Source organism: Notolabrus celidotus, chromosome 18, assembly GCF_009762535.1.
Source record: "Notolabrus celidotus isolate fNotCel1 chromosome 18, fNotCel1.pri, whole genome shotgun sequence".
Taxonomy (NCBI): domain Eukaryota; kingdom Metazoa; phylum Chordata; class Actinopteri; order Labriformes; family Labridae; genus Notolabrus; species Notolabrus celidotus.
In genome coordinates this window covers 14777733-14791142 of record NC_048289.1, presented here as the reverse complement: position 1 = coordinate 14791142, position 13410 = coordinate 14777733, and the positions used below count along the sequence as shown (strand labels likewise).

At 40.4% G+C, this 13410-nt stretch overlaps 2 protein-coding genes across 2 annotated transcripts; one reads left to right on the top strand and one right to left on the bottom strand.

Annotated features, from left to right (window-relative positions):
• The first annotated feature begins 3683 nt into the window (after positions 1-3683).
• LOC117829639 (potassium voltage-gated channel subfamily A member 7-like) lies at positions 3684-7967 on the top strand. Its single transcript, XM_034707231.1, has 2 exons — positions 3684-4370; positions 6998-7967. The coding sequence occupies exons 1-2, from the start codon at positions 3684-3686 to the stop codon at positions 7898-7900; spliced, it is 1590 nt and encodes a 529-aa protein (XP_034563122.1). The 3' UTR covers positions 7901-7967.
• Positions 7968-10391: 2424 nt separating this feature from the next.
• fgf21 (fibroblast growth factor 21) lies at positions 10392-12516 on the bottom strand. The gene is made up of 5 exons (XM_034707242.1): positions 12455-12516; positions 11262-11285; positions 11088-11165; positions 10878-10981; positions 10392-10788 (listed from the first exon to the last, which is right to left on the bottom strand). The coding sequence occupies exons 1-5, from the start codon at positions 12459-12461 to the stop codon at positions 10498-10500; spliced, it is 504 nt and encodes a 167-aa protein (XP_034563133.1). The 5' UTR covers positions 12462-12516; the 3' UTR covers positions 10392-10497.
• Between the last annotated feature and the right edge of the window lie 894 nt (positions 12517-13410).

Below are 13410 nucleotides of genomic sequence, written 5' to 3'. Positions count from 1 at the left end.
CAGTCCCTATCAAAATTACAGCTTGTGAATTGGATGAGCTTCTTTAAGAGCCACTGGATCTAGTGTTGGAACTGGCTCATGTGAACTCCCTATTCATCCATTGTCTCTGGGGTCCTGCATCTAGTCCTGGGATTGGAGATTGGCATGGAGGCTATGCAGCTGCAAGTAACAAGTTACACCAGTGGTGGTATACTAGTCAGAGATACAGAATTACAAATACTGCTTCCTCAGTGACAAGAATGGAGTCAGCACCCTGGTGCTTCTGGCTCTCTCTGTACCATTGTTGAAGAAAATGATGATCTGACTGATGTTGACGTTGAGGTAGATGTCAGACTTGAGGATCTATAAGTTACAACAGGGGATAAAAGTGAAATACAGTGTGAAGATCAGGTGGTCACCATGGAGGCAAGCTCAATCTGCACAGTCACTCAGTGTGTTGGAGACAATTTAGACATGGACATTTCATTCTATGGGTTTAACTGGTTTAACATCAGTTAACTGGTGTAACTTGTTACTTGCAGCTGCAAAATCTCCAAACCCAGGACTGGATGGAGGACCCTAGAGACAACAGATGAATGCAAGGAGTTCACAGTTTTGAGCCAATTCCAACACTAGATCCAGTGGCTCCTAAAGAAGCTCATCCAATTAACAAGATGTAATTGTAATGGGGACTGCAGCAACCGGCAATGCAGCTGCGAGAAGAATAGTATGAAGTGTATCTTGGCATGCAGAAGTTGTACAGGCAGTGCATGCAAGAACCCTATCCATGATGATGTAGAGTTTGGAGAAGACCAAGACCCTTAAGATATTTCACTATGTTGTTTTTTGACAGTATTGTTTTGTAACTAGTATTAGAGATATTGAAATAAACAAATAGAGCTACTTTTGAATGTACAGTGCTTTCCAAAAGTATCAATACCCTTGAAATTTTCCACATTTTGTCACGTTACAAGCACAAACTTAAATATATTTTATTGGGATTGTATGTGATAGACCAACACAAAGTTATGTATATGTTCAGTGGAAGAAAAGTGATATGTGGTGTTAAAGATTTTTTACAAATAAAAATCTGATAAGTGTGGCGTGCATATTCAGCCCCCCTGAGTCAATATTTTGTTGAACCACCTTTTGATGCAATTACAGGTGCAAGTCTTTTTGGGTTCGTCTCTACCAGCTTTGTGCATGTAGAGACAACATTTTTGCCCATTCTTCTTAGCAAAATAGCTCCAGGTCAGTCAGATTGGATTCGGGAGCATCTGTGAACAGCAATTTTCAAGTCTTGCCACAGATTCTCAACAGGATGCAGGTCTGGACATTTTACTGGCCCATTCAAACACATGAGTATGCTTTGATCTAAACTATTCCATTGTAGCTCTGGCTATATGTTTAGGTTTGTTGTCCTGCTGGAAGGTGAACCTCCACCTGACTCTCAAGTCTTTTGCAGCCTCCAACAGGTTTGCTTCATGTATTTAGCTCCATCTGTCTTCCCATCAACTTTGAGCAGCTTCCCTGTCCCTGCTGAAGAAAAGCCTCCCCACAGCATGATGCTGCCACCATCATGTTTCTCGGTGGGGATGGTGTATTCAAGATGATGTGCAGTGTTCGGTTTCTGGCACACATAACATTTTACATGTAGACCAAATGTTCAATTTTGTGATCATCTGACCAGAGCACCTTCTTCCACACGTTTGCTGTGTCCCCTACATGGCTTGTGGCAAACTTTAAACGGGACTTCTTATTGCTTTCTTTTAACAATGTCACTCTTCCGTAAAAGCCAGATTTGTGGAGTGCACAACTAATAGTTGTCCTGTGGACAGATTCTCTCATCTGAGCTGTGGATCTCTGCAGCTCCTCCAGAGTTACCGTTGGCCTCTTGGCTGCTTCTCTGGTCAATGCTTTCCTTGCCCATCATGTCAGTTTAGGTGGACGGACATGACTTGGTAGGTTTGCAGTTGTGCCATACACTTTCCATTTTCGGATGATGGATTGAACAGTGCTTGGTGACATGTTCAATGCTTGGGGGTGTGTTTTTGTAACCTAACCCTGCTTTAAACTTCTCCACACCTGTACCCCTGACCTGTCTGGTGTGTTCCTTTAGGTGTTTTTCGACTGCAGAAAATTTACCCCGGAAGTAGGGACTTTAACCCTGAACTACGTGCTTTTCCACTGGAGGAACCAGGGTCTAAATTCAGTTCAGGGGTAGTTAATCTCCCCCCTGAAAAGCCCCTGCTTGGGGGTTGTACTTTTCAAAGGTCCTGGGACTTTGGGGGGCAGGGCTTAAAATGCTGATCGTGTCTGATTGGTAGATTAAGGCCTTCTTCTCTTTCCTCAGCAAAAAGAAATACAAAAGTGTATTTGGTGATTAATACAGTTTGATCTAAGTTTGTAGTCTTAGTAGTAAGTATTTATTGATGGATGATAGGCTAAATTAGTCATGAAACATTCATCTTGTATGTTCTCTGCAAATAACTAAGAGTACTAGGTCCATCTCCAAATAATGTCCAATATTTTTGTATATAAGTTCATGAAAATTTGATTAACATAACTTAGAGCACATGCTTGATTTTTTACTATGTAAAATGTGTTGGTATGTAATTCTCTTGAAGATAACAAATTGTTAATGATAGTAGTAAAAATGCTAGAAACAGGGCTTCTGCTTAATAGTATTAACCACAGTACCCTGAATAGTAACGAAAACAGTAAAAGTTGAACAATATACAATTTACAAAGGAAAATAAACTATTGAACAGAGCTGACATTTAACATCAACAATATGCTGGTAAAATAATTAATCCTTTAGTCACATTGTATGACTATAAACAGAGTTTCACTGTTAGTTGTTCTGAATAAATAGACTTTTCAGATTTATGATTTTGAGCTAATGAAGCATGAGGGACCTCCGTCAGTCAGAGCACCACACTTGTTAGAGATGGTTACACTGTGCATGAGGTGCCAGGCAGAGATGACATTTGATAGGAAGGTTGAAGGTTGTCTTGCCCCATAGCTGAAATGGAGGAAAAGGACAGGGAGGGGTTGGAGGGCTCTAACAGAGATTGAATTTCAACAGGACAGCATTCCCAAAAAATTTTGAAGACAGACAACGTGAGGCAGCAAGGGAACTGGACATGATCGAGGATGTTGCCTGAGCAAACAACTGGAAGTTTACAACCAGGTTGGAGAGTTTAGCTGAACAAGTAGACACAAGGTGGACGAAACAGGCCAAACAGGAATTTTATTAATGTGACAGACGGACTGACATGATGACAGAGAGGATGACAGACAACTTGATGGGACACAGGAGACGAACAATGTGATTATTCATCTAGCCATTAGCCTCTGTCAGCAGCTATTTTACACAAAGTGAGTAAATGCTGTTTACCAACTGGCTTTGTTTTAACATGACCTCTTTTAGACATTTCATACAAATACAGTTTCCCTTTTAAAAGTTAATTATAAGGTAACAATACAATATAAACTATTGGCTTATTATGTATGATTAAGTGTAAAAGTTTGATATACAAACAGACTCTGCTACTGGATGTGATTGTTTCTGATTAGACCTGTTGCCTATCAAGTGAAAACTTTGAATGTACCTCTGGTTTCTGACAGGATTTTTGGGTCCACTTGTTCTTCAAATCCTCAGTAGAGTGCTTCATCGCATTCTTGACGTGGCCGTGGCAGGGATGGACAGCAGTGACCCCCAGGACGATGAGAGAGGAGAAAAAGAGAAAGAAAGCAATAGCGAGAAAGACAAACAGCTGAAGAACCAGCTGAACAATGAGGAGAAAGGAGAGAAGGAGATCAAAGGAAACGAGAAAGAGAAGAAGAAAGAGAACCGGCGTTCTGGCTCTCTCTGGAGGAGTGGATGGGCGTTGAGTGAAAGACTGGCCATCAATGTCTCGGGGATGAGATATGAAACTCAGCTTCGCACTTTGGCCCAATTCCCCAACTCCTTGCTTGGTGACCCCAGGAGGAGAGCACGGTACTTTGATCCACTTCGAAATGAGCTCTTCCTGGACCGCAATCGGGCATGCTTTGATGCCATTCTGTACTTCTACCAATCAGGCGGAAGGCTTCGAAGGCCTGCGAACATCCCACTGGACATCTTCATGGACGAGCTTCATTTTTATGAGCTGGGGGAGGACATCCTGAATCGTTTCAAGGAGGACGAAGGGTTTCCCAAAGAGGAGGAGAGGCCGCTGCCAGCCAATGAAATCCAGAAGAGACTGTGGATGCTGTTTGAGCACCCGGAGTCCTCGTCGGGTGCTCGCATCATAGCCATTATCAGTGTGATGGTCATTGTCGTGTCTATCCTCATCTTCTGCCTGGAGACACTGCCCGACTTCAGGCATGAGAAAGAGGCCCGAGAGGTAGGTCATGTCTTAGAGGTGTTGCAGTCTTTGTTTTGGAGTTGAAAACAGCTGTCAATGATTGTTTTAGTGTTTCCATACATCCTGAAGCATGACAGAGGGAACTAAAGAAAATAAAGGTGGCATGTATCTGTTGTTTTAAAAGTATCACTTGGATGGAAGGCATTTTTTTAGGTTTAATATATTTTTTTGTGTTCACTTTCACGCAAATTAATTCAATATTTGCTGAATATTGAAAAGAAGCAGAGAACATTGCTTTGCTTCTTGTTTTTGGTGCTAGCAGTCGAATATAAAATTGAAAACAAATATGCAGAAGGACTCCTGCTGTTGAGATTTTTTTTTAGAACAAACATAAAAACATGTCAATATTAAAAACTGTGGGTAATACTCTAATATTTAATGTTCAAGATGCTGCTAAGATAGCCTATAGGGTCAACAAAACTGCTGACTTTGACTTAAATGCTGCACACATTTGGCTGTCTCCACAGAAGTTAAGATAAGAGAAAACTGTTACTCCAAAAGGAAATTTTAGGCAGGTCGACATAAAAAATATGGAATAAATGAAAAATAAAAAATGTATGGAAAAATTATAAAACAATAAAAACAAACAACAATTGACTTGCAAACAGAAAATCCCATATTGTCAACAACCACATGTGACACATAGTGCATGCAAAGTGAAATGAGGTAACAACACCACGAGGTTATTGCACAACCTCATACAGCCATAAAAAAACAACATAATTTAAACATTTAACGGATACAAGAACAAATGAGATTTTAAAATGGCTGAGTCAGATTTGAAAGCTTATTATTAATTAGCATTACTGTGAATATTAGCTGTAAAACTATCACATTTTCCAAATATACCACCTGGGTATGAGGACTTGAATGGGATGTTTTCCACAGTCTTTCTGAGACAGAAACCTGATCTCATGGGAAGCAGGTGTTTAGGTAAACACACACTTGTGAGTACTACAGTGTGTTAAAAAAAAAGCACTGACATGGGTACAAGCGTTTGCCAATGTGTCTGGAAGCAGACCAGAGGAGAGTGAGAGAGACTCAGGGAAGCTTATGCTGTGATTATTTTAGTCGGCTGTTAAATTTGATACACTCAGATTCAGGAAGCACTAAAGGGTACAGGGAGTAGAGGGGCTTTGAATACTAATACAAGGAGAGAAGGAGAAGACAGGGTGAAGAGACTGTAAGGTGTGTTATTGAAAGGTCACACAAGTGACCAAACACAAACACAAAGGTGAGCCAAAGCCTTCCCATGGCTTAGAACTGGAGACTAAAAGGTCTCACAGGATAAGGAGTGTACGTGGGGTCATGTTAACACATTCTTCCAGGACTGCTTTGCTAGGCCCGGTAGCACAAGGTTGAGGGGGGGGGGGACTGCCAGGAAAACTACTGTAACTCACTCTGGTCCAAGTCTGCTGCAGACCCATTGAACCGCATTGGCAATATTACACGGCTGCAGAGGCCGCAGGGAGAGATGGAATAGCGACGAAGGTGGAGATGGATGAGCAGCAGTGCAGCTAGACACTCTCATGTTACTCTTCAGAGATCTCACGGGGTTATATTTAGTCTTAGGAGAGCCCTTGGAGCGGATCAACACATAGATTTCTACCTTTAGTAATAAACACTGTCACTGACCTGCTACTGAAAGTCAAAAGAAACACTCCAGGTTTATTTAAACTTCCCTGACACTCTAAATACATTACACACCACCCATTACAGCATACTGAACTGATCCTTTTATAGCTGCGTAATGCGTTTTGAAATAACTCTATGTTATTTTTAAAATGTCTTAAACAGCCACTATCCAGTGCTTGAATGTTGAATGTAACACTAACTGTCATGGAAGATGGAGAGACAGGTGGGCTGAAAAGGAGATAGGGGCAGCTATGAATGAAACATAAAACCACAAATGTCAAACGCTTTTATGATGTCGTCCAATGTGGGAGCCAGTGGGATGGTGGACAACATTCTGAGACTTTATGTAGTTTATTCAAACACATGTAACAGGTTTTAAAACCATAAAACACTAATATAAAGTAATTGCCTGTCATTTAAGGGAGTAGTTTGAGAAATTAACACTTTTATATCTGCATAGTAAACAGCAATGGAATTGGAACAAAGCCTTTGCCTGTCACCACTAACCTCTCAATGAAAGATGTTAAAATGCAGCATGCTAGCCAAGGGGGAAACTAGTTTGGTGATTTCAGGGTACTTGGGGAAAAAGAAGTTCAAGGCCAATGAAAATGACAATGTCCTCTGCATGTGACATGAAACAAATCTATCAATCCAACTTCCTAGAATACACTTGCAACCTGAGATAGTCCTAAGCAAGAAAAATCCCACTAAAAAACAGCAATGAATAATATGTAGTATCTAAGATGTTTATATGTACTAAGAGTGGAGATTAAAAATGGATGAGGAAAATATGTGACTTGTAACAGCATATCCTTATGGATGCCCTGTTTATATAAACTGCAGTTCAAAGAACTATTTGCATAATCACACACCCTACAATATTCTGTATCATTTTTTTGTGGTGATACTTCTGTTATACTTAACCAGAGAGTTTAACATCTTCCCTCTCTGTTATGTCTCTTTTATTTTAGGAATACTTTTACAGGTACCACTCCATGGCCAAGAACATATCTGAGACCATGCCTCTTCCACAAAGTGTTTTCCATGACCCCTTCTTCTTGGTGGAGACCATGTGCATATGCTGGTTTTCCTTTGAGCTCATAATGCGCCTCCTATGCTGTCCGAGCAAGACTCAGTTCTTCAAAGACGTCATGAACATCATTGATTTCAGCGCCATTCTGCCTTATTTTGTCACTCTGGGAACAGAGTTGGCCAAGGACAACGATGCCACACCGGCCACGTCCCTAGCAATCATCAGAGTCATCAGGTTAGTGAGGGTGTTCAGGATCTTCAAATTGTCCCGTCACTCTAAAGGCCTCCAAATCCTAGGTCAGACTCTGAGGGCTAGCATGCGCGAGCTAGGCCTGCTGATCTTCTTCCTGTTTATTGGTGTCATCCTCTTCTCCAGCGCCATCTACTTTGCAGAGGCCGACCACTCCAACACAGCCTTTATTAGCATACCGCATGCCTTTTGGTGGGCTGTTGTCACCATGACAACAGTAGGGTATGGCGACATGTACCCAGAGACAGTGTGGGGTAAGCTAGTGGGCTCAATGTGCGCCATTGCTGGTGTGCTAACCATCTCACTGCCAGTTCCCGTCATTGTGTCCAACTTTAGCTACTTCTACCATCGTGAGACGGAGTGTGTGGATCAAACCGAGTACAACCAGGTCGAGAGTGTGTTAGAGGATGAGGAACCCGAGGGGGGAGGGACCGTTGAAGAGGAGAGAGATCCTGAGGTAGATTATTATGCAATTGAGGGCATCTGCAACCCTTTGAACGGGACTCTGCTGGGTGGACTGTGTGCCGGGCAGAGCCCAGAGTTCAGAGGAGGAAATATGTATTTGAGGGAACCGTTGGTAACACAAGTGTAGTTTTATAACATCTGACACAAGAGTCGGATTACAAAAGTGAATGGAAAAGCAGGATGAAAATTCATGAGCGTGAAGGTCCTGAGGAGAGAAATGAGAAAAAAGAGCAACTCATCCAGAGGAACTGGCTAATTTTGTTTAGCATTTAATTACCATCATTTATAAGTATTTATTACAGCACCAGCCAGATAAATGTTGCTTAAAGGTGATTTTGTATGATAAAGCTTTTAAAAAGCAGAAAAAGAGTAAGTTTTATATTCTCAGGGTCATGATTAAATATGAGCTGTTATTTATTAACGCAATCAGTTTGTGTTTGAGATGAAAAATGACTTTTGACTGTCTGTTCTTTGCCTCAAAACTATGATGTCTTAGTATTGTCACTTTGTGACCTTGTGTTTGAAGTGGAAGCTGATAGATTATCGCCAGTCTACATGTCACGTCTCATCAGAAACAAACCAAACACCAGCAGTAGCAGAAGAAGCGCCGTCATTTTGTGTGGACTCAGATCTCGTAAACCGACCCCTCATTCTTTACATTCTTGTGTAACTTATGCACAAAGTTCACATTTGTGTAGTTTTGGCTTATGCGACCTGAAGCGACAGACATGACCTTTATCATGCTGTAATACAACTCTGTTAGCTGATGCACAGTGTAGAGGAAAGTTTGGATAGCTAAGGCAACAGTTCTGTATTTACCAACTTAACTCCGCACACAGTGTTTTTAATAAAGATTATATTTTATTAATTTTCTTAAAAGGAGTGGTGTTATTCATGCCCATTGAAAAATTGTTTCATGAAAGAGTCATGGTTTCATTTAAATGTACACAAACTATAGAAGCACAATAACACTTGATCATAATACTTGATCATTAAAGGCACTATGAGGAGTTTTTCCCCAGCTGAGAAACAGACTGAAACCAACACTGATGTCTCTTTAAGACCTTCAAAAGCAAACAAAACCATAAACAACAACACTGATACCTTCTCTGTTGTAATTTTTAATGCCTTATACCACTCAGAGGGGTTAGGTGTCAGACCACATGATTGACATTTGGCTTTAGAAACAGCTTTTTTCCTCTCTTTTCATGGCAAATAATCACATTGAGTGATAAATCTGGCTGTTAAAAGACAGAAGGGTGAGGTTTTTGTTGAAAACACTACTTTTGCATGTACATAGCAAGAGATAAGAGGTATCACTTTGTCCACAATGGGGCGCCAAAATGGATATAAATAAAAAGTTCCTCACAGCAGCTTTAAGTGCTGTGACTTTTGTATTTCTTAGCAAAACATTTAGTCTCTGAAGTTAGCCAGGTCTAATCTGTGTGTCACGATGCATGGCTGTGACTGACCTTTTCCACTGCTACTAAGCTGTTATAAGCTTCCTATAACATTGCTCTCGATTTCACTGGAACACATAAGACTTTCCACTCGATCACTGTGATGACCCACGGAAGGTATGTGCGCAGCACCAACACTGGAAGTGCAAACTGACTCAATGATGTGTGTTATTGATGTTAGTTTATTTGTCAGTAAAGGTGAGTGAAGTGTTCGTGGGATAGAAAACATGATCTCTTATTACTGGGACAGCAGTCAGTGAAAAGGAACCGATACTGCACATAAAATATCCATGTCTCGGAGATCAACCAGGTGCAATTTCCCACAGGGTCCATTTTTGATTAGGATTCCCACATTGGGAGACAGTGGATCTGAAACTAAATACAACTGCAGTCCACAAATGCAGCAGTCTCCTTAGTAATTGTTTGGCACTAACAGAAAAACAGCACAAAATGACATAGAACATGGATGGCAAGTTTCACAAACCAGACTCAGTCCAACACAAAGCAAGATTGATCCTTGCAAATATATTTTACTCTTGCTCTTATTATTACCCACTCTTGACTGTAGTAACTTTGAATGAACATGGCAGCTGTCTAGCATGGTGGAATTTACAGGATGAATTACACAACACCTAAACTTCTCTGTTTATATGACAACCAAACTTTGTCTTACATTTCCCCAACCCAAACATGTTAAGCTCTACTTGAGTTATTACTCATTTTTCCACTGGAGGGCGCTCCTGCTTCCACAAACAGGCTTCCTCACCATTTAGTCATTGCTCAGTTAAAGTTAATCTCATTCTGTACAATTATTTTTCCTGAAATGTGGATTTATGTTTTCAGATTGCTGAATTATTTATGACCCACAAACAAATATGACATTTCCAACATGTTTATTTTAATTCAGGGCTTCTCTCATACAGAGTGATACAGTAGCACAACATAAATGACACAATATGGACTTTTAAGAAACTTCAAACTGAGAGAAACTGCAAGGGTCACTTAAAATCTCAGTCAACATGACTGTTTAGAACTCAAGACACATTAATACATTTAATTATAATCACTTAATAAATAACATAGTTTTTAAATAGCTATTTAAACTCACAATTAATAAATAAGTAAGTAATAACTATACGTATTTAAAGTGCTGTCATAGAAACATGTTGAGAATCGAGATTAAAAAAACAACAAGTCTGCAGGTTGAACCAGGTCATTGGAAATGTATTTTTAGAAGGCACATCCACAGTTTTAGATCTGTTCTTTAGTTGTCCACGGAGAACTGAGGACTACCCACAGTGTTTAGACCCATTCCAAAAAGATCACCAGAGTCCACGTTGAAATATCTCTCACTGTTTGGTGGTTGTTCAGACGTACTCTGGCCTGCCAAAGAATTCCTGAGCGGTAGGAACCGAGTGAAGGGGACCGAGTGTTGGTCCGGGGAGTGTTTGGATGCCAAAGACACTGGGACTTGATGGTGTGAGGAGAGGAAACGAGTGTATCCGTCTGCCAGGAGCAGCTCTGTGAAAGTGCAGTCAGCTTCCACGTAGTGCCTCTGAAAGTGACAACATAAGTAAGTGCTTGGTGAGGGACATTAAGGACAGAGACTTCAGAATATTATGCTTTATTTTTAGCTCTCTGTACCTGCCCCCTTAAAAGGCCTCCACCGTCCATACACAGAAACAGAGAAGACAACTGTCCCTTGATGACTATATTTCCTGGTTTGACTGATTTGAGCTCCATCACACCTGCAAACACAGAGACATTAAAAGATGAGTCTTCTTTACATTTAGTCTCGGTGCAGATTGGTCCCGCATATGCTGTCTGTTACTGATTTATAAGTCAAATACTCACTGTTAAGGCTCTGAGCATCACTTCCTGACACTCTCCCATCCATGGTCATCTGCAGATACCTCCCACTTCTGTGATTATCTGCAATAGGGAGAAATAAATCTGCACATTTAAAATTGTATTCCATTTTTTATCAAACATATTACAAAATTACCAAAATAACAGCATTATAAATACCTGTGTAGAGGTGCACCTCTCTGACTTGATTATTGAAGTTTAAAAGTGGGTCAGAGTCAGGGAGATAAAATGCCATAGAGAAAGGTAGTGAGACGATAAAGAAGAACGCAGACAGGTAAGAGACTGAGGCATACAGAATCACAAACATCTCCAAAAACAAGATAAATACGGAATAAATAAGAAATAAATATCTTTATAATATCAAAAAATAAATAGAGTAAATAGAGATTTTGACTGAAGCTAGTTCTGCTTGATTTGATTCTAAACAGAGGCATGTTTCAGGCCCTTTTAAAGGACTTTGAAGAAGGAGGTCCCTCTCCCTGAGTGAAACATGTGAGTCAGATGTTTCTACATAATTGAACTGTGATTTAATGTAGAGAGGAAGACCTCTGTTTAAACTCTTTGTATGGGCTTCTTCCGGGTCTCTTACCGTAAGAGCCACTCGTGAAAGTTCAAAACGTTTAGGTGGGATCAAACCCAGCCGGCGGACTAGCACTTGAAAGGAAGGGTAAATAGTGATGTGATGTTTCCCACAGTTTCTATTTTCAATACTCTTCAGGTATGTTATTAAGGAAAGTTCAAGATGCTTCTAAATGGTTGTGAAAAAATCTATCACAATATGTATGATCTGTGAAAATTAATTTCCAGCTTAAAGGCACTGTGAGGAGTTTTCATGTTGTGTTAATTCTGGTGACCACTTTGGGCGAATCAGTCCTGTTTTTGTGAGATGACTGCATTTCCCATGAGCACATCACCCAGGGATGTGAAGCTGTAGCTCCTAGCAAAGCGTCCAATTTTTGTGGAAGCAAATGTATGGGTCTTTATTGTAATACAACCTTTCTCTGTTCTAGACAACTATTAGTAGGATGCAGAGTGATGTATGGATTTGTAGGTACGTAAAAATATCAGCTAACAACCACAAACCTTTCTACACATATTAATTATTGTTAATTAGCTTTCAGCAGGTGAACACACATACAGCTGTAACATTATCTGTCACTGCCCCATTGTCATGGTGTGTGCCCTGGGGTCCTGATAAATGCCTGAATTATTCTCTCTTTTGTCCTCAAAAAGCAATGATGCTGCAGGACGACATAAACATTTAATTCTGTTCATAGCCGTTTTTCTCTTTAACCAAGCAAAGCCCTTGTTGAAGAGTTTCTCCATCTAAGACAATGCTCCTGCTCTATTACCAGCCATGAGGACAAAATATTACGTAAAGAGAAACACTGCAGGTTTGACTCCCGGCCTGTTTACATGACGGCCAGATTTTTTGTCTCTCTCCAGCTTTCCTATCCAATAAAGGCAAAGATGCCCAAAATAGAACTTTAAAAATAAGGAACATTACATCTACATGACAAAAGGGATGTTGTTACATGGCTTTACACGTTACAGTGTAGCCAACATTTTCACTGAAAATATTTAAAATTATGTAGAAAAATTACGAAATAAAAATAAATTCTCTGGGTTCCACCAATGGACTGTATAATTAATAGATGTAGTATCCTTGACGTTATCCACCTGCTTCTGAGGCGCTGTTTGGAAGCCAATAGTCGGCGGGAGCCATATTGGAAATGCTGAACTCAACCAAACTTCTGTGAAGCTAGTGTGAAGTAAAGAGGCGGGCTTTAAGCCTCCTCACCAATAGCCACAGTGTTTGGGCCTGTCAATCAGGTCAGCTATGCCTTAGATAACGATAAACTCATAATCTTAGTATCTTCGAAAGTGCTGCGTTATGAAAAGATTCACCCCCCGTACAGTGTGTGCAGATAGAGAAGTGAGCTATTCAGACTACACTTGATATTTGTACCAGGCTGTAAACATGTTTATTTCTGCTGTGAAGATTATCTTTTTTGAATTGGTGTGTATGTGGTTTCCAGTACTTCCGGAGCCAGCCTCAGGCCAAGAAAACTTCCGTTTTTAACACTTCCACATTGGCTTCAATTCTTGTGGCTGTAGTTTGCCGCTTGGTTCTGCCATTTCTGGAAACATTATCAGGCACATTACATCTTGTGAACTCAAAGCTTTTAGAAAACTTCCATCATGAATGTTGTAAATAATATATGGGGTCATTAATTTGGTCTCTTATCGTGAACATGGTAAAGAACAACCCCAGATGAAGGCAACATTACTTCTTACTGCCAAACCA